Raw genomic sequence first — 20,264 nt, forward strand, 5'->3', positions numbered from 1 at the left:
TGTTTGAGTGATTTTAAATACATAAATTAGCAATATGATATAGGATATATATAAAATATTTTTACTTTTAACACTCATTTCAACTTGCAATACGATACTATTAAATTAATTAATGTATATTTGTTGTATATTTAAAATAATAGTTGAAGTATTTTTAAAATGTATAATATAATTATATTGTATATATATGTTTTTGTGTTAACTTTTAGTATGATGATTTTTTAGCATATTAACTCCAACTTTATTAACAAGCTCCTTTAGTTTTGAGACAAATTCTTTTTGAGAGGATTTTCTCGTTGCAAAAGAAGAGAAGATATATTAGATGTCATCTCTTATATATATATTGTTATTTATCAAAAGAAAAATATGGATCAAGGAATTCAAAATGTAATGCAAATTGCTTCGATAAATATTACATAAACTTCCTACTTAGTGAACACATAAAATTATCAACGTATTAAAGTTAGAAAGTTATATTTCTCATTGAACAACCTTATAAGGAATATTGAAGATTTTTGGTTGGATCTTTGGAAATGCTTCTTTCTTGGAGAATGCATAAGTTATTGAAAATATGATAACGAAATTAACAAAAAATTGTAAATCATAAAATTCTTTGTTCAATAATACAAACGATATTATTAAAAGTATTTTTGGAGACATAGAAGCAAGTTTAGAACTATCTCAATAAAAACTATTACATAGCTTGCAATGGTGAACGACGTAACATCCTGAAGTTATTATCAATTATAACTTGTGTGTTTTGACAAGTTTTGAATATATCAGAATTCTATTCTATGTTTTTTTAAATAGAAACATGTCGTTCTCATTTTGAATCATGTGTTTCAAGTAAATTATTTTATTATTAGTTGTTTATGTCGTAGTTTTAAACATTAAATTTTTTGTTTGAATGATTTTAAATACACAAAATAGTTATATGATATAGGAGATATGTAAAACGTTTCTACTTTTAACACTCATTTCAATCTGCATATCATATCATTAAATTAATGTATGTATGTTTGTTGTATATTTAATATAATAGTTGAAGTCTGTGTAGCTAGGTATTATTCACTCACTATTTACGTGGAATGATTTGATTGGATGTAAAAGACTTAATATTTTTGTTTTTCAATGTGTAGGCCCTAGCTGCAGGTGGGTTTGGCCAAGGGGGACTACAACTGCAGGAAGCTCTGGTCAATGTCTTGGTGCAGCAAGCACCACATATAGCTCAAGGTGTCTTGACAGTTATATGATATAGGAGATATGTAAAACGTTTATACTTTTAACACTCATTTCAATATGCATATCATATCATTAAATTAATGTATGTATGTTTGTTGTATATTTAACATAATAATTGAAGTATTTTTAAAGGTATAATATAATTATATTGTATTTATTTGTTTTTCTTTTAACTTGTGTTCCGATGATTTTTTAGTCTATTAACTCAAACTTTATTAACAAACTCATTTACTTTTTGGACAAATTCTTTTTGAGAGGATTTTCACGTTACAAGAGTAGAGAAATATATCAGATGTCATCTCTAAGTAGTATATATATATTGTTATTTATCAAAGGAAGAATACGGATCAAAGAAGCAAAAATGAAATGTAAATTGCTTCGATAAATATTACAAAGACTTTATACTTAATGAACACATGAAATTATCAATGTATTAAATTTAAAAAGTTAGTGACGTTCAACCGTCTATGTGTCAATATTTTTTCAATTTGAGATAACATACAAGTGAATATATGTTTTTTGGAGGGAAAGTGAATATATGTTACAAATTATTTTTTAAATATTTGTATTTTTCTTTATGATAAATTTACATGTAAATACATTTTTCTATTTCCATAGAATAAGAAGTGGTTTCGTCATTTTAATAACTTCAGATATGAAAATGGTAAGCTTAAAATATCTAAATTAAGATATATGATATATTTATTATTCAATTGTATTCTATATTTACAATTTATTATTTTTATAGGAGAAAGATACAACATCGACCTAAAATTGATTGAAAAATTATTATGCAATTTAGAGCTGCAAATTCAGCGTAGAAAGGATTTATGTTTCTATCTTTCAGTCATATCATATATGTTGGTTGGTTATCCAGCTATTATAATTCTTTTATAAAGAGTGAAAAAAGTAGAAAAGTAAGCTTTTATTAGCATAAAGAGTTAAAAACGTAGAAAAGTAAGTTTTTATTAGTATTTTCTTAATCCATTTATACATGGAAGTTCGTTATTTATCAAATAAATGAAGAATTGGGTTATATTTTCAAAAGAACGTAAGACTTGTCACTTTCAAATTTTAAAACTTTAGTCTTTTGTGTACATGCGTTGAGGACATATTTTATAGTTTATGTTGTGCAATTTTAGTCATGCATTTATATATAGATTGGTTTTCAGTGGTATATCAAGTTTGATACATTCTCTCAATGAGTGAAACACAAACTATCTATCTCCAAAGTTATTAGTCAAATGACTTTACAATGAATTTTTGCTCGTGCAATATCAAGGGTAAGATATCTCTATAAATGACTCAAACGTTGTCGACTTTTTGCTCATGAAAATAATGTATTTTTAAACATTTAGCATCTTCTTTTTTAAAAAAAGAAATTCTCATTCGTAATGCTTGATCAGGGCTCAGACACATGTTACTTTTGCAACTATTTAACATCAGAAGTTCATGACAACCCTTGATTATCAACAACGCAAAATCATTTTCTAAAAAGAAGTTCACTATTTCATTTTCTTCATTCTCCTAAATCTTTTAATTATTTACATTGAGTTAATAGTTTTTCCTAAATTAGGGAAATTAATTAATATATGCAGCTCGAAGATGAGTTAAAGAACTTAAAAGATTTGAGCTCAAAAAACTAATCAAACTGATGGTACTACAAAGATTTCAACAGAAAAATGTTGTGGTTCTGAAGTTGTTACTTTGTCGATTGATACTTTGATTATTGGAGGGAAAGTTGGCAAGATATACATTTATGAAGTATAAATATTAAGTATGAATGTAGGGCTTGAGAATGGAGTGATTAAATGGTTCTTAAGAGGAAGTTAAGTCGGATCTTCGATTACATGCAGTGAGTTTTGTTACTTCATTCAATGTCATTTCTGATTCGTAACTTCCAAGAGTGTGCAATTTCTCTAATATCTTCTTCTTTGTAATTACCTATTTCAGGTAATATTTAACATCATAAGATCATGTTAGCCCTTGATTATCAACAACACACAATTTTTTAATCAGCAACACAAAATAATTTTCTAAAATGAAGTTCACTATTTCAGAGAACATCCAATTGAAGTAGCCATTAGTCCAAATTCACCAAAATTGTTAGATTCACAAACAATTTATCTATCAAACCATCTCATCTTAACAATTTTAAAAAACACAACAACTTCGTTTGATTCGCTTGTGCAACAATTACAACTTCATTTTATAGTGATTCAAAAACAAAGAGATTTCACATGTTAATTGCATACATCATTGGATATAATTCCAGATCAAAATTTGGGTTCATGATAAAACATATTATGTTGACTTGAACATCATTATGTTCAATCTTGATTATTATGACGTTGAGATCATAAGACATCAATAGAGAGAATATGTGAATCATTGTCATGAATCATGTAGCCTAAACCGGAGAAAAAAAATATGGGTGTTTAGCGAAACCTGAAATCACTAGAATCAGTAACACAATTATGAGAAATCAGATATCAAAAGAATGATGGGTTTCGACCAAACCCAACAGAAAAACATGGATGATGATAACACATAAGTTTACGATGAAATGATTTTATTCATGTGATTGGTGTTTTAAGGATTTAACAAACCGCTTTAACAAATGTTAAAAAGAACATGCATTATTCTGGTGATTTCCTCTAATACAATTCCATTAACATGTTCATATTTTTAAACATATAATTTATTATTTTCAAGTAGATTTGACATAAAAATATACCAATTAAAATATTACAACATATCATTAGCCCAATTAACATACCGACTATGTTTATCCCTTATGTACCTATGCTTCAAAGGTTGCATACCGTGTACCAAACTCGTACCAAAGATAATTATGAATCATGTGACAATGCTTTCACCTTTTGAATAGAGTTAAAGTAATTATGTGACAATGCTTTCACCTTTTGAATAGAGTTAAAGTAGATAAATTAAAACTAGATTTTTTTTTGTGGTGATCGGGGTTCGAACCCCGGACATTATTCTGGTGATTTCCTCTAATACAATTCCATTAACTTGTTCATATTTTTTAACATATAATTTATTATTTTCAAGTAGATTTGACATAAAAATGTCAATTAAAATATTACAACATATCATTAGCCCAATTAACATACCGACTATGTGTATCCCTTTTATCTTTGCTTCAAAGGTTGCATACCGGTTGCATACCGTGTACCAAACTCGTACCAAAGATAATTATGAATCATGTGACAATGCTTTCACCTTTTGAACAGAGTTAAAGTAATTATGTGACAATGCTTTCACCTTTTGAATAGAGTTAAAGTAGATAAATTAAAACTATGTGACAATGCTTTCACCTTTTGAATAGAGTTAAAGTAGATAGAGTTAAAGTAGATAAATTAAAACTAGATTTTTTTTTGTGGTGATCGGGGCTCGAACCCCGAACCTTGCATATTTTATACACTGTTCCTACCAACTGAGCTAAGCTCACGAGGACAAATTAAAACTAGATTTAAAAATGAAATGGAAGTGCTAAACGTAAAATATTATATATGAAAAGTTTAAATGTTTTTTTGAAATATTTAATTTATAAAATATGAGAAAATTTTAAAACTAAGTCAACCTAAAGTATTTAAAATATAAAATCAATGGTTAAATAATATTTCTCCCACCCATTTGGCTTTGGACATTGTTGTGGTTTTCCTAGGTTACAGTTTGTATAATTATTTTTTTAAAAATGATGTTTTAAGCTATTTGAATTAAGTCTTTAACAAAAGAATTTCAATTGAAATAAAAAATTGTAAAAGAATTTAAAAAATTCAACTCAGCGTACCAAATCAGGAATTTTATACAGTTAACGCGTAACGCCAGCTTATTTGTACAGTCAAATATGGTTGGGGTTGAAAATCAAAGAATCTTGAAAGGACAATGGAACTATTTTTTGTACAGGAGGTAAATCAAAACTCGACCAAATGACAGATGACAGGGTGTAAACATTATTTAACCCTAAAATCAATTATATAAATTAACGAGTCGAATTAAATATAACTTAACTCATTCTACTAACGAACATAATTTTCAGCTCAAATTTAACTTATTTGATTCATGAATCAAGTACAACAAATCAATTGAAAGATGTGACTTAAGATTTGTACATTGGATTGTTATATTTCTCATTTATCATCTTTAAGACCCTTAATTTTTTTGGGTTGATACAATGTTTTCACAAACATCTAGCAAATGATTAATATCCGTTGAAGAGCATATGGGACATGGTGAGTTTTTCCCTCGTCATATTATAGTTATTGTCAAGGCAGTTAGAGGGAAAGTATCATTCATGATCAATTCTCAATAACTTGCAGATTTATGTCAAGGGGCCTGCATTGTTCATGGTTACAAATGATTTGGTTATAGAACCAATGTTTCAAATTTCAGCTTTATCTCTACTCAATAGTTTTCGAAACTCTTCCTAGTAATGTGACTGAAAAAGATGTCTTCATTAGTCTCATGGCGGTAGAAAGAATGTTAAGTATTTTAAAAAAAGTTATGTAATTGAGAACAATGCTGTTTAGTTTTTTTCAATTACATTGATGCCATGTTGATAGATTGATTTACTAGGAAGTTATTTAGATCCACCACCTCACTGAGTGATTGGTTCCTTAATAACTATTCATAAGGCTCTTATTCACATTTTCCTTATAATTTTACTGTAGCAGAAAGAAACATGTGACTCTGCATTGAATTCACATCTTCCAGCACAAATTAGAGAGCTTGGGTGATTAGAGATCAATAAATGTCCTACATAAAAGGTTATGTTACCATTCCTAGATATCACATGATCCATGTCCAAAAGTTTCCTTAACAAACTACTATATACCAAACTCATTTAAATAAACTTAATGCTGCCTCGGATTGGTGCAAAGTGTTCAAGGATCTGAAATTGAATTTTCTCTCTAGCAAATGTCATTGTGACTCTTCTTCATTACCCTGGAAATTAGAGCCCTTTTTACGTGTATGAGCATTTTCATTTCGCGAGCACTTTACAAAATACTCTCTTCGATCTCAAATATAAGTAAAAATGTCTAGGTATTTGGTTCAAATTTACATCAAATAAATATTATATCAACGAAACTTAAGTGTATATATCAATGTAGAAATGTTTACCCCAAATTAAATTTCTAAATCATTCCATAGTTAACACTAATCTTGTACAAAAACAATTGTTGGTAAACATTATAATTAAAATGAAAGAACTATTCGATCCTTTCTTGCTAGATACTTAACTAGAGGTACACCTATGCTTCACAGACAACTGATCACCCCTTAAAGCACTTCCATCCACTACATCATTCCCACCACCACAAACAACAACATTTCTTGACCAAAACCCTTTGAAGTTTATAAACCTTTTCTTATTATTCATCCTTCTATTACCATCATCATTCTTTGCACAATTGTCATCCATATGTTTGTTGGTACTTGAGTCAATGAGGCTATCAAATTGCCTTGAAATGCTTTGTACTTCGTACGTGTCAAGTAGAGATTTGTTGTGTGTTATTGTTCCAACCTCAAGTCCGTTGCACCTAAGATCAGTTACCTTGGCCATTCGCATTGCTTCTAACTTGTAACGAGAAGGCCTCGGTGAACGTCGAGTTCTTGTAACATCAAATTCATTCGAAGATTTTTTTCTTTCAGATCTTGAACCATGTTGGTACCATGCCCATGCAGCTGCTTTTACAAGGGCTAGCTCATCTCTGCTTTCTTGAGGTTGAGGCTTCCTTTTTTTCTCCATGAGAGAGCTCAGAGAGAAAAGCCTTGGTGACATGATTATATAACTCACCACTTCCTCTTTTATACCTGTGAATGTTTGTTGGATAATGCTACGTTTCGTTTCTATGTTGAGCTGGTTGATAACCAATTCAAGTTTATCACAAGAGCGTCATCTTAAATTTTTAAAAATTTCATGACTGCATTTAGTATGGAAATGGGGGTAGTGGTCCACAAGAGCATTGAGATAGATAGTGATTTGGTTTGGTCCTCCTTGTGAGAAATGGTTTGTTCTAGGCTATGTGTGTAATTTTGTGAATTGTCAGCACTATGAGAGATTATTCTTTTGAAAATGTTGTTGCATCACAAAGCACATACTCTCACTCTTCACATGTGGGGCTACGGCAAAATATAAATGTGGATACCAAATGGGAAAAAAAATTATCCAATTTTAAAATCGAATTTGGTCATCGAACTACCAAAACTTTTGGATCATGGTTCAACTGTCTTTAACCGCTCGAACCATGATGCAACCACAATCAAACTGTTGAGTATCTAAACCGTAGTAAAGAGGTCAGTTGAATGTTAGACTGATCGAATTGTCCAGTTTGGTTTTAAAACACTGGTTTTATCACACATCTAAATATACAAGACATAAGGGGGGAGGGGGATAGAGAAGAGGAAATATTGAGATTCCAATCTTCAGTTGTTTTCAACAATCACAATATCAAATGAAATTATCGAAAGAAAATTCGATGACCATACATTTTTTATATTCAACAAATTGGAAGTATATAACAGTTCAATATCAAGGTAACGTGATTAACAATCACACAAAGCAAAGTGAGATGCTTTGTGTGATTATAAAGAATGTTTATGATAGAATCCCACGTTTGTTGTAAGTGTGGTCAAATGTACATTTCTTTCCGTTGCCAAGAGCCGAGGCAATTATGCTCCCTATGGCGTGTGGTATATTTATTTCTCTCTTTTTTGACTAAATTTCATCTTCACAAAAAATAGAAAATGAAAAAAGACCTCTTCACGATGTTTGATTCAGCTTTTGGATACCTTCTCCATCAAGTTTATTGCCAAGCAAGCTTTGAGCATGCTTAAAACATGAAAGATATTCGTTCTTTATTTCAGGGTAATCGGTAATTGACTTCTTATGTACAACAAACTGCAAAGGAAGAGTTGAGTTGTGATAAATATTCAAAATCCCATGAGAACATCTAACTAATTTATGCTCTTTATTTTCTTCATTTTCAATAGTTATTTCTATATAGCAAAAAGCCGAATAATGGATCTCGGTCTGAGTATAATGGTATTTAGTTAAATGGAATATTATATATATAACAAAGTATGCATAAAATATGCAGCAATGCATTGACGCAGAAATGACTACTGAAAATAACAAAATAAAGAGCATTGATTGAAAAAGCAAGATTTAAGTCAATTGAAGTATGCATACTCACAAGAAAGTTTAGCATGTGAATAGTTAATTCTTACCTCGTTGTAAGCAGCAATGCATTGAAGGAGTGCCTCTTTAGCCTTGACGTTAATATCCCCTTTCTGCTTTGCAAAAGAGCACCAATATTTAGACCAAATAGAAATATGAATTTAGATGATTTACATTCATTGGGCCCTGAATCTGGTTGAACTACTACAATGCAGGCTTATTAAAATCTCTTAGAATTTTGTTTTGATCTAACTCATCCTTACAAAATCCGCTTGTAAAGTGGGAGATGCATCTCACTTATGAACAATTTTTTCAAGCCATATCACCTTCAATGTGGGACTCTCAATGCACACTCTCACACCTAAGACTGGACATTTGGACCATGACTTGATAACGAATGGTCCAAAGGATTAAGGATAGGTTCTGATACCATCATAGTGCTGGACCTGACTTAATTTTACAAAACCGGTTTATAAAGTTAGGAATGTCTCCCCCTTATGAATACATATTTTTTTAAAAAAATAAAAATCAGAAACCATTAATCATCAAGGAAAAACCATTATTTATTTATTTTGACTCAACAAATTGTAAAGAAACATGAATTTGGAATGCCACTCCACCTTCGGCACTTCTAGTCTACTCTCCAAAGCCACTTTGGCAGTGCAACTTAACTTTGCTCTCACTTCATGATTGTGCTCTTTAATGCATTTGGTATTATGCGCTATCATTAGTCGCCCTTGAATTTCACTTTGTATTCTACCCATTTCATCCTCAAGTGCACAAACTCTATCTGCAACATTCATACCTTCTTTGATTTGATTTTGATGAATAGTGTAGACCCTTGGATTGTATTTATAGAATTGTTCGTGTGTGTTGTCATGTGATACTAGAGCGAGAGAAAGCATGCACACCAACAACTCTAAATACAATCTCAGTCTCTACCCTATTTGTCAAAATCAAATCAAAGAAGCAATGGATATTCCAGGTACAATTTAATCAATTGAGGAGAAAATTGGTAAAAATAAAATGTGAAAGTCAAGAGTGACTAATGATGGCACGTACTGTCAAATTTATTAAAGAGCACAATCACGAAGGGAGAGGGAAGCTAATTAGCCCAAAGCACGTGAAGTGGTTTTGGTGAGGAATCTGGAAGTGCTGAATGTAGATGGGATTACCTCAATGTATAACAGATATCAAATAATCATCCAAAGTTGTAAGACTTGAAGATATCTGAAAGCGTGGTGGGAGATATCTCATCCTTAACCCACACATCCCTTTTATCAAACCAAGCTATACTACCATGTTAGAATTTAAATTGGACCTAACTCATCCTTAAAAAACTGGTTGGTATAGTGAGAGATATCTCCTACTTAGAAGTATTTTTAGACCATATCACATTTAATGTGAGACTCTCAACATAATCTAACCTGAATCTCCTGCAATTCTTCCTTAGCCAACTCCACCGATGATAGAGTACTGAGTGATTGCAACTGCAAAATTACATTCCAACTTTCATAACCAAATCAACTTTTATTTACAAAAGAGCACATTGATACAAGTGTATTTTAATATACGTGCATGAGAGAAAGCTAATAACGAGGTAATAAAACTAACCAATATGACAAGTGCTGCTTGGGCTTCCTTACTAGTATGTCCACGCACACTAGTTTTCTTCGACTTGTCTTTTTGTTTTAATATCGTATCTAAACATTTACGCGCAATCCTGAGATAGAAAAAGAGAAATACATTCAAAAGAAGGATAAGGCATACTTAATTTTCATTTTTCAATGTCTAGTAACATTGTTATTGGAAAAGAGGGAATCAAACATAAGTTTCTTATACTAGAGAAAGAGAATTTTCAAGAAAAGAAGGCCTGGACAAAGTTATTTCCCAACAATTTGCAACAACAATTTAATTTATTGCATGCAAGATCTATTTTTCTTTTCATTTTTGTGTTTCTACTGACAAATATCTTGCATTAAGAGACATGACATAGAAAATGCAGCAAAGTTTGGCCATAATAAACAAAACCACAATGAAATAATTGAATATCAAAGAGGCCACCAATCACTTTGATTTTTCTTTCTTTATTTTGCAGAAAAATTCCTTTTACAAGTTGCAAAGACACCAAAAACTTTAGCATGATGACCTATAATGATTTTAAACTTGGTTTTCTTCCCAAAATTTCAGAAATGAATCATTGCAAAAAGCTCTAAAGTTGAAGGACTGACAACCATCAACGCAAATGATATCAAAAATCAAACATACATACCAGAAAACAAATGTCAAGAAATGGAAAATAATATTGATAGCTATGAGCTATCAAGTGCTGATCCATAGTAAGTGTGAATAATTGGTGGATTGAATGCATGTATGTTTTAATAATCTGTGTTTCGCAAATATCATAATATTGAGAATTATTTGCATATGCATACAATAATTCAATTCTTAACCAATAAATTACTTGCACAGCCTACAGTATTGGGAAGAAATTAAAGTATAGCTTTAGCCATTATAATTTAATAGGGACCATCAGATTACAACAGTACAGTAAGTTTCAAGCAAAAATCAATCAAGCAGGTCCAAGTAAACTCTGTACACTGGATTCTTTAGTCCTCATAAAACCTAATGGCTCCTTAGGGTTTCAGAGTGTTAGGTTGTTCTTTCTGTATTCTCATTTTTAATTGAGGTCTTTTTATCATCTGCATGGCCTACCGAATATATATCATGTTGAAAATGAATAAAAATCTAAGTCTTTATTAGTTAAGATGTAGTAGGTCAAGTGAAAATATTTTGTCCTTTCCTTAAGTGAATCAACCAGATCTAAAAGCTGCAAGTGAAAATATATATCCTTTTATGTATAACATTCAAATTCTACATGTCCCATCAGCTGCAAGTGAAAATTGTACTGTCCGAAGAAATAATAATCAACACTAAAAAATATAAACAAACAATAATAATTTGATTTAGGTTTTATATGTAAAAAAAGTTATGAAAGAATTAGGCACATCAAAATAGTGTAAACCTTATGGAATTATGTAAATAATCCTTTGCTATATCAAGCTCAGCTTTAGCTCTAGAAACATCCAATTTTTTGTACTGACTGAAATCAAGCATTGCCACTCTTGCAAGATGAAGTAGGTTTGCACCAATCTGACCGTGGGTAAAAAAAAAAAAAAAAATCAGTTTTTCGTGAGGTAAAACAATCATGTTTTTATCTTATTTAAATAGAGCAACAACATCATATACATCTCGAGCATTAGCATGCATATAATAAGAAAAATGTTGTGTAAGTAAGCATCAGTTTTGCAATCAATTTTAGAGGGATTTGAAATCTAAATAAAATTGTAATTACCGAAATCCCTTTCAAGAACTAACAAACCTGAATATGATCTCCAGGAAGTAAGGCTCTCCGAACCTCGAGACATCTACAAGAGAGAGAAAGGGAAAGGATTTAATTTGCATAGGCGAAAGTTAATTTCACAAGTTTTGATAAATTAATAAAATGAAATAACCTTTCAAGAAGCTCTTTTGATTGTTTTGTTTCAGAAGATGCTTGTAGGGTCAGGGCCAAGGATTCAGCTGCAATAACTGTGTCCAACGATTTCCATCCCTGTATTACCCAAATTGCATCTTTTTTAATGATAAAAGATTTTGCGATATTGCTATTATGGCAACATTTTCTTTTTTCATTCATCAAGATTATCACAAATAATTCTGATTGAGAAGAAAGAAGTTAAAACTCATCGGTCACTAATTTCCAGACATAATAGTTTGCATGGTTATCCAGTAATTACAAATATTCCACAAATTATCAAATCATAATTGTTTTTTATGAAACCAACCCCTGGATTATTTTAAAATTAGATCCCATATTTCTATAATTACAATAGTGACTTTGGTCATTATTCAGCAAGAATAGAATAACATGGTGTCACAGGAACCTCATTTACAGTGATAGAAAATGTAGGAAATATGAAGCAACCACCCTTAATTGACAATGGAGGTTACTTTAATTGTTCAGAAGTATCATTGCACACTTGCTATTTTATACTGATTTGTAAATTATGCATGCATCACCGTTAATGAAGAAAATGAATTTGGAAGCAGAAGAGGGGAAAGAAGTTCACAAAAAAAACCTTTGAGAATTCCATTATATTCAGGATCTTTCTCTGGACCATCTCAGCGTCATCAAGACGATGCAATTTCAAATATATCTGGAAAAATTATAGCAATAGCTTAATATCATTAATAAAGTTAGCACAGAAAAGTAGGGAACAGAACCACTATGAGAGGTGGAAAATGCACAAACTCATTACAACATAGACTGAAAAACTTAATCAAACTATAAAGAACTTGAGGGAGACCAAACTGGATTAAACTCCTTAGCAAGCGGTATAAGAGCCTTTAGTACAATGCCAAGAACCAAATCTTCCCATAGTTGAAGTTGTTAGGTGAAGAACCTAAAAATTGTTCTTATGTATTTATACTAGCATGCGGACAGACACTAATGTGCCCATCTGTCTACTTTTCTCAAATGAATATCATAATTGGTCTTTATTATAACAAAAATTACGCTTGAAATTTTGGACGGGATTCTATAATTTAGTATCGCTATTTTTATTTTAATTACTACATTTTTAGTTCAAAATTTAATTCAGGGTATAAGGATTAGATTAGATTTCATTTAAAATTTAAATTAGGATTAGATCAAATTCGATTCAAATTTAAAATTAAGATTAAGTTCAATTACTTGATTAGGAAAAGAAGAATAAAATTGTAAATAAAAGAGTTTAAATGAAGGTTAAAGTGGAAGAAAAAAGCTACATCAAAACTTGGTATTCCTTATATATATAGTTATAGATAAAAATTAGTTTTGTATCTACAGAACATACATGTTCAACTAGTTTACCTCTTAAATATACTTGGATTGTTTTATTCAGGTTGTATATGCCCTTTTTCCACCTAGATGACATTTTCTGTTCACACCATGTCCAATATGGCTCATCCTTTTGGCAGTTGGCACAAATTCAAGATAAAGAAAATGAGAGTAATTTTTCAGTCTTATCAACATTTTAAAAAAAAAGTATTCTTTTTCAACTAGTGCAAATCGCTATTTATAAAATAAGTTTCACTACTTTAGGGGCCGCAGAAGGATTAAAAAATTACCTGGGAGAGGGAACGGAGTCTTCTAATGCATACAATTGACTCCCCTTCGCCACTTTTCTGCACGTGTAACCAAAATATCTTTAGAACAAAAGAAAAAAAAACAAATTTACCAAACAACGCGGCTGAGGGAATTGAAGTTGGATAAAAATGTACCACACACCTCTAACATGCTTATGGAGTCCTTAATAATGATCTCGGCATCCTTTTCTTTTCCTTGTAGATACAGAACCTGAACACAAACATTGCAGCTTAAGATCCAGTTGAGCCAAAAATCCAAGAAGCATATAAGATAGACCATCAAAGGGGGGTCACCAACAAGGGAATTACATTCTGAGCAAATAAATTAGATAGATAATCCCCTTAGATCTTAAAGCTTTGAATAATTGAATCACTATCAAGCTATCACGGAACATTGTTTCACGGCACAGACCAAGCAAATATAAGTAAAGGAAACATCTTTATTTTAGTGTATCTTCAGTCATTACCATAATTCGCACTTCTTAGTTTTCATCAAAGTAGTTAGTTAAGAAAAGAGAAATCAGAGGATAGAAATACTTTGTCAATTTAAAGAAAAGAGAACTGAACAATATATAACAAGAATCAAACCTTAGAAAAAGTGATGGATTATATAGATGCAAAGCTTAAAGAATGAAAAACTCTTCACTTTTTACGAAAGAAGAGTGACCAAGGATATCTATGACAAATCCTTGTCTCACTTCTCTCCTAGACTAGATTCTAAACAAGGAAAAACTTTGTCCCCTATCCACATTTCTATTCAGATTTTTGGGAAATGGTTGTGGTATCAAGTCTGATTCATGTGAAAATAGCAGTAACAAACCCACAAGCTATAGAAATCAGAAATATAGATACAATTGAGATAACAAATCTGCCGAGGCTTATTGAATCTCAAAAGAAAAAGGAGAAAATACTACTTCCAAGGATTTCCACTTTTACAATCAGTTATCAAATACTCATATTCAGACTGCACTTTCTTCTTCCTTTACAAGTTTCAACTGTCATAACATAACAGTTTTAACTGCTTCAATCTCTAATTATGAGTCAGATTATATTTCAGATCCTAAACTCTATAGGCTCATTGTTGGAGTTTTCTTTGTGACCACTGTAGAGCAGAAAACAACTTGCAGTTCACAAAGTTTGCTAATTTCTCTCTCAGCCCCTGGAGGAACATCAGAAATTGGTCAAAAGGGTACTATAATATTTGAATGGAACACTTCACCAATGTCTCCTTTCACAAGATGCAAGTTCTCAGTAGCCTCTCCCTCTTATTTCCTATTGTGTTAACCCAGATGACAAAAGTCTACCCCGGTATCCTGCATATTTCTAAGCACAAATTTGGTCTCTCGGTGGTCTAAAGAGAAGACACAAATAGCCAGAACCAGAATACCCGAGCTTGGCTAACACTGCAGCAGAAATTTTGTTGATTGAATCCTTACTTAAGGAACTTAGTGCCCTTTCATTGTAGGAAATGGCCAAACAATACTCTGTTTTCCCTATTTCCATTGTAATTATTAAAGGTAGAAAAAGTGTAAAAAAAATGTGGCCTTTCCATAATTATTATAGATAAACATATCATTTGAAAATGAAAACATAAAATAAACCATGTTTTCACTATATACTTCACAATTCTTACAAATAAAAAAGTGAAAACAAGGTGGTCATTTATTTATTATTGATAACATATTATTTGAAAATGAAAATAGAAAATAAACCAAACACCTCATTTATTTCAAGATTTCCTGTCTCTAAAGAGAGTATAAGACTACTTTACCAAAGAAGGCAAACATGAGTTAAAAAGTGTATAGTGAAAAGACAGATAATTACCATGCCGATTTGATACATTGTATCTGAACATTCTGAATGATTATACCCCAGAACACGCCTTTTTATCTGAATAAATCAACATCAAACAATGAAATAATGTTTAGATTTACTAATGAATTATAAAGTGGTTACAATATACAGAAGAAAATAGCATTCTCTTCCTGAGCATAATAGGTCCGTACCTTCAAAGCACGCTGTTAAAAAACAAAATTAAAACGAGATAAGATGGTCAGTATAATTGAAGGAATAAAAAGGAATAGATTAATAGCACTATAAAAACATGTCAGGGCCACAAGAAAGATTATATGTGTAGAGTGGAAGAGGGAATGACCATAGATGTCCAACACAAACATATCAACTTTCACGATCAGCAAATGATAAATTTTGTTCTGCTAACATAATGATGCAAAATATAACGAGTGTATGATAAAAAGACATGCACACAAAGTACTTTCCCATTAGATGTACGGATCTAACAACGCCAATATGTTTTCATAAATCATATCCATTTAAATCCAAATCTTTCTTGATTGTTTGACCTATAGTTTTTCTTGATCTTACTCTACTAATTATTGGACTATAATCAATCTAGTCTATCCTCCTTACTGGCACTTATATTGGTCTCTTCCACATGCCCAAAGCACCTAACACGCGATTCTATAATCTCTACAATAAGTGCTACCCCAGCGTTCTCCTGATACATACACTCACCCATAAATCTATCTTAGCTCGGTTGATCGCCCATTCATTGTAACATTCTTAGCTTTGCAACACTAAGTTTGCTTTCTTCTTGGCTCTTTATGGCATAACATTTAAACCGATACAAAATTGTATATCTTAGAGCTATGTGGTAAAACTTCACTCAAAAGTTTGAGTGGAACTTTTCTGTCACATATTATACCAAAAGCATTTCACGATTTAATAAAATGATACCCATGAAATAGGAAAATTTGAAGCTAGAATATTTGAAATATTTACATAATGCACACATCCATCACAATCACAAGCAGTATATTGGGCACTGTTGGAAACTTGTTGCTCAAACATCAAAATATTTTGATATGCCTGTATAATTTTAAAATTGCTTTAGTTTCTTTAGGGGGTCATTTGACCCTTATTTATGTACTTTTCTCAAAGAACTTATTGAAGCGTTTTGATCAGGATTGTTAAATTCAACTGATTACCTCATAGCTAACTAGAGCTTTTTCCAACATCCGCTGTCCAATGTAGAACTGCCCTAGGTTGTGAACAGCAACTGCAACCCTGCATGATCACAGTTAGCCATAGGCTTTAGCTTTTGATTTGATATATTTTCACTGAATAACTATTGTATAAAAAAAGCAATTTTATAGCAGAGGGAAAATCAATTTCATTTGATAGAATTTTGTTTGGTCCACTGCCACGGTAAGACTATTTGCACTATCAATCAACAAGTTGGTAATGCCAACATGAAGCAATAAAGTAGATGAAGCATCATTTATAATTGTTTCACAGCAACTGCACCCTACCTTACATCATCAGGACCAAAAGATTCCTCTAAGATTTTGATAGCTTCCAAATACAACGGTTCTGCTTTGTCAAATGCCTTCTTGACCCTGTACAACTCTGCCTGAAAAGTCAATAATTGAAAATCAAGTTGTGTAATAACAGATTCATTAACTTTCTCAATTAACCTTAACAATAGATGATAATTCAACATTAAAAGGAGCTTCTTCAGTTTGCTGCAAAGCAAAACTTGAGGTGAAGGATCGTGCTCATGCATAATCAACCAACAACAATTAGAGTGCTTAATAAAAAAAACACAAGTTAACTAACGCTGCAAGAAGATGAAATTTTGTTGTAATTATACCACCGCTTTCTTCAAGTTATTTGAGGTTTGATCATTGTCAGTTGTGAATCAGATATAAATCTCATATACTATCTTGGTATGTAGACTACGCCATTAGTCTTTTGTCAGGAATTAAAATCAATGTACAAACATTTCTTAACAGAAATTCAAAAACTTCAGAAATAATGGAACAAATCTCGGCAAAAAAAAAAAAGTCTTGAGGTACAAGAATACAAATAATTAAAATTTAAATATAATTAAGTAGTCTGAAGTAATCAAAGAACTAGAAACATAAAAGTGATTTTTTAAAAAAAGAAATTGAAAGGCATCAACTTAAGTCTCCAAGAACTAGAATATTGCATAGTTCCCAAAACAATTATGAAAATAACAATTATCAAGTATGGTTAAACCAACCAGATTGTTGCATGAAGATGCAACATGCGGATCTTGCTCGCCAAAACCTTCTTTAGCTTCTTTTATGGCAGCAACAAAGAGTCTTTCAGCATCATCTAATTTTCCCTAGAAGAACATGGACAACTAAAATATAATCAACAACAACATCCTTTTCCACTAGGAGGTGCATAAAACATAACTGAAAAGAATTTTAAAGCAAAGCAATAGGGAAGAAACTACATGCCTCAAAGAAAAGCTCTCTTGCTTTATCAGTAAAGACTCTCCATTTCGCTGTATGTATATTTGATGCTACAGAACCATCCTCAATTTTTCTTAATCCATTTAAGTCATCATTAGCACTATTACCGGAAGACGTTTCGGTCGTTACATCCTCTGCAAACGCAGCGTTTGCACTAATCCCCAGAGTCACAACTGCACATAAGTCCGAGTAGTCAATGTAAAGTATCTGAGAATATTGTTTAATCAACTTCCAATATTAATACTAATTAATACACCATTAATTAGTTTTCCATGGGAAAACTATCTGCAAACAACCATTATATAAAATCTCATATCTTGAGGTATGTCTGGTTTCAGAAAACGTTTTCAGTTTCCACTTTTGAGTACAAAATTGTCACCTTTTTTACTTTGTTTCCTATTTTCAAAAATTTATGCAAAAGGAAAAGCTTGTATTCCCTGTTTCCATTGCAAATCTTTGGAAACATGAAACAAGGTGAAAAGAAGGTGGCCGCTTTGTAATTATAAGAAGATTATGTATGGTCCTTGTTATCTTAATTAAAAGAAATTTCAACAGAAGGTGAGGGTGAGTCTTTGATTTATCCATGACTGAAGACTGAAGTCTTTTGGATGAGATGTCAGAAATGAAACCTATCTATAGGACAGCACCTAGAAACTTAAGTTTCACATGCTTTCTTCTACTACGTATGAAAGGAAGGTGATTCATACTTCTGGGGCATTATTCTATAAACATGTGATCTAGAATCCAATAAAGGCATGGAATTTGATGGACGAAAAGAAAAACAAGTGAGAGTATTCTTAAAATTTGGATTGGGTCTGACTCAACTCTACAAAATCGGCTTGTAAGGTGAGAGATGTCTCTGCTTCCATATAAACTCATTTTCAAGTCTTATAGTATCCAACAGGTGACCAAATAGCTCTGGGATAAGCTCTGATATCCTTACAAAACAGGCTTGTAAAGTGAGCAATGTCTCCCATTTATAAACTCATTTTCAAGCCTTATCTCGTCCAGCTATTAACAAGTACAAGGTCAGCAGTAGTTCTCCATTTTGGATCGACTTATTTGAGCTTATCTATATTAACATACATACTTGTGACACTGTTTGGGAGAACTTATGAAAACACCTCATGACGTGTTCATAAGCTGTTTTTAACTTATTTCCATAATCTCTGCAGAACAACTTATGAAAACAGCTTATATGAAAACAATTATTTTATCTTTTTGCTCTAGAAATAGCTTAAACATAACCAATAATTATGCTCTAAGCCGTAAATTAAGTTGTTTATCCAAAAAGGGCCATGATGATCTCTATACAAAAAATGAAAAGATTCAACTTTGTTACCTACCTCACACTTAAAATATCTGTCTCAATATTGAATCACTAATGAACATAATGTAGAATAATCATATCACAAAAAATGACATTACATTACATATTGAAAAACAAGAATAGAATAGAATAGAATAGAATTGATGTGTTGGTATTGAAAAAAGCATGCATACATACATACCTACATGTCCAGATATAAGAATCCATAAACAAGGATCCCAAAGATTTTGTCTCCAACGATATTCTCCAGTTTGATACCAGTGAGAAAATCTTTTACCGGAAAATGAGATGGGCAATGAATTAGAGGCGGAGAAGGCGTGTGAAGAAGGAAAGCGAAGTTTTTTAAGCAAATTAGAGACTGCCATGCGCAGAGGAGACATCTCCTCCGGTGAAGAACAGGGGAAGCTGCTGCTACAGAGTTTTGGTGTGGGTTTATGCTCCTAACAATTTTATTAATATTAGGATCAAATTGTTCCACATGTAAAATTATGATTTACTTAATAGTATTTGTATAGAAAATAAAAATAAATACTTTTCTTATTTACAGGAATTTTTTTTAACAATAAATAGATTGCAGAGATTGAGAAATTTTTAGGGTTAAATAATTTTTTTTAATTGCTACAAAATTATTAACTTTCATTAAAAAGTTCAAGATAAAAATAATGAAAACAATGAGAGTAACATTTGGCATTTTTGAAATTTTAAAAATATCAATTTCATTTTTTGAAGTTAACATTAAAAACAATTGACAAATATATCTTATGTCATCATTATATTTAAAAGGGTTAAATATTTTTTGTTTTCTATAAATATTCTAATTTTTCATTTTAATTCTCCTAGAAAATTTATTCGACTTTTAGTCCCTCAAAAATTTTCAATTACCACATTTGGTTCATGCTTTTAAGTCAACTCATGTGTAACTTTCATATTTTTTATTGAATTGTTTAGAATATTATAAGAATTTCTCCCAAATAAATTAGATTTTTTTTAAACAAAA

At 31.2% G+C, this 20,264-nt stretch overlaps 2 protein-coding genes across 2 annotated transcripts; both read right to left on the reverse strand.

Moving 5' to 3' along the window:
* Nucleotides 1–6,374: 6,374 nt before the first annotated feature.
* On the reverse strand, nucleotides 6,375–7,158 carry LOC146939567 (uncharacterized). The gene has a single exon (XM_085753188.1). It carries the CDS (start codon nucleotides 7,046–7,048, stop codon nucleotides 6,503–6,505), a length of 546 nt encoding a protein of 181 aa, XP_085609314.1. The 5' UTR covers nucleotides 7,049–7,158; the 3' UTR covers nucleotides 6,375–6,502.
* A 502-nt stretch (nucleotides 7,159–7,660) lies between these two features.
* On the reverse strand, nucleotides 7,661–19,709 carry LOC146939568 (Tetratricopeptide repeat (TPR)-like superfamily protein). The gene is made up of 17 exons (XM_085753189.1): nucleotides 19,449–19,709; nucleotides 17,923–18,110; nucleotides 17,700–17,804; nucleotides 16,966–17,066; nucleotides 16,642–16,720; nucleotides 15,640–15,651; nucleotides 15,458–15,523; nucleotides 13,776–13,844; nucleotides 13,616–13,672; nucleotides 12,586–12,663; nucleotides 11,962–12,059; nucleotides 11,829–11,874; nucleotides 11,472–11,599; nucleotides 10,061–10,169; nucleotides 9,874–9,936; nucleotides 8,497–8,559; nucleotides 7,661–8,167 (listed from the first exon to the last, which is right to left on the reverse strand). Exons 1-17 carry the CDS (start codon nucleotides 19,645–19,647, stop codon nucleotides 8,030–8,032), a joined length of 1,599 nt encoding a protein of 532 aa, XP_085609315.1. The 5' UTR covers nucleotides 19,648–19,709; the 3' UTR covers nucleotides 7,661–8,029.
* Nucleotides 19,710–20,264: the final 555 nt, after the last annotated feature.

Source organism: Medicago sativa, chromosome 3 (assembly GCF_051527215.1).
Source record: "Medicago sativa cultivar Bolivia chromosome 3, Bolivia_mono, whole genome shotgun sequence".
NCBI classification, from domain to species: Eukaryota; Viridiplantae; Streptophyta; class Magnoliopsida; order Fabales; family Fabaceae; genus Medicago; species Medicago sativa.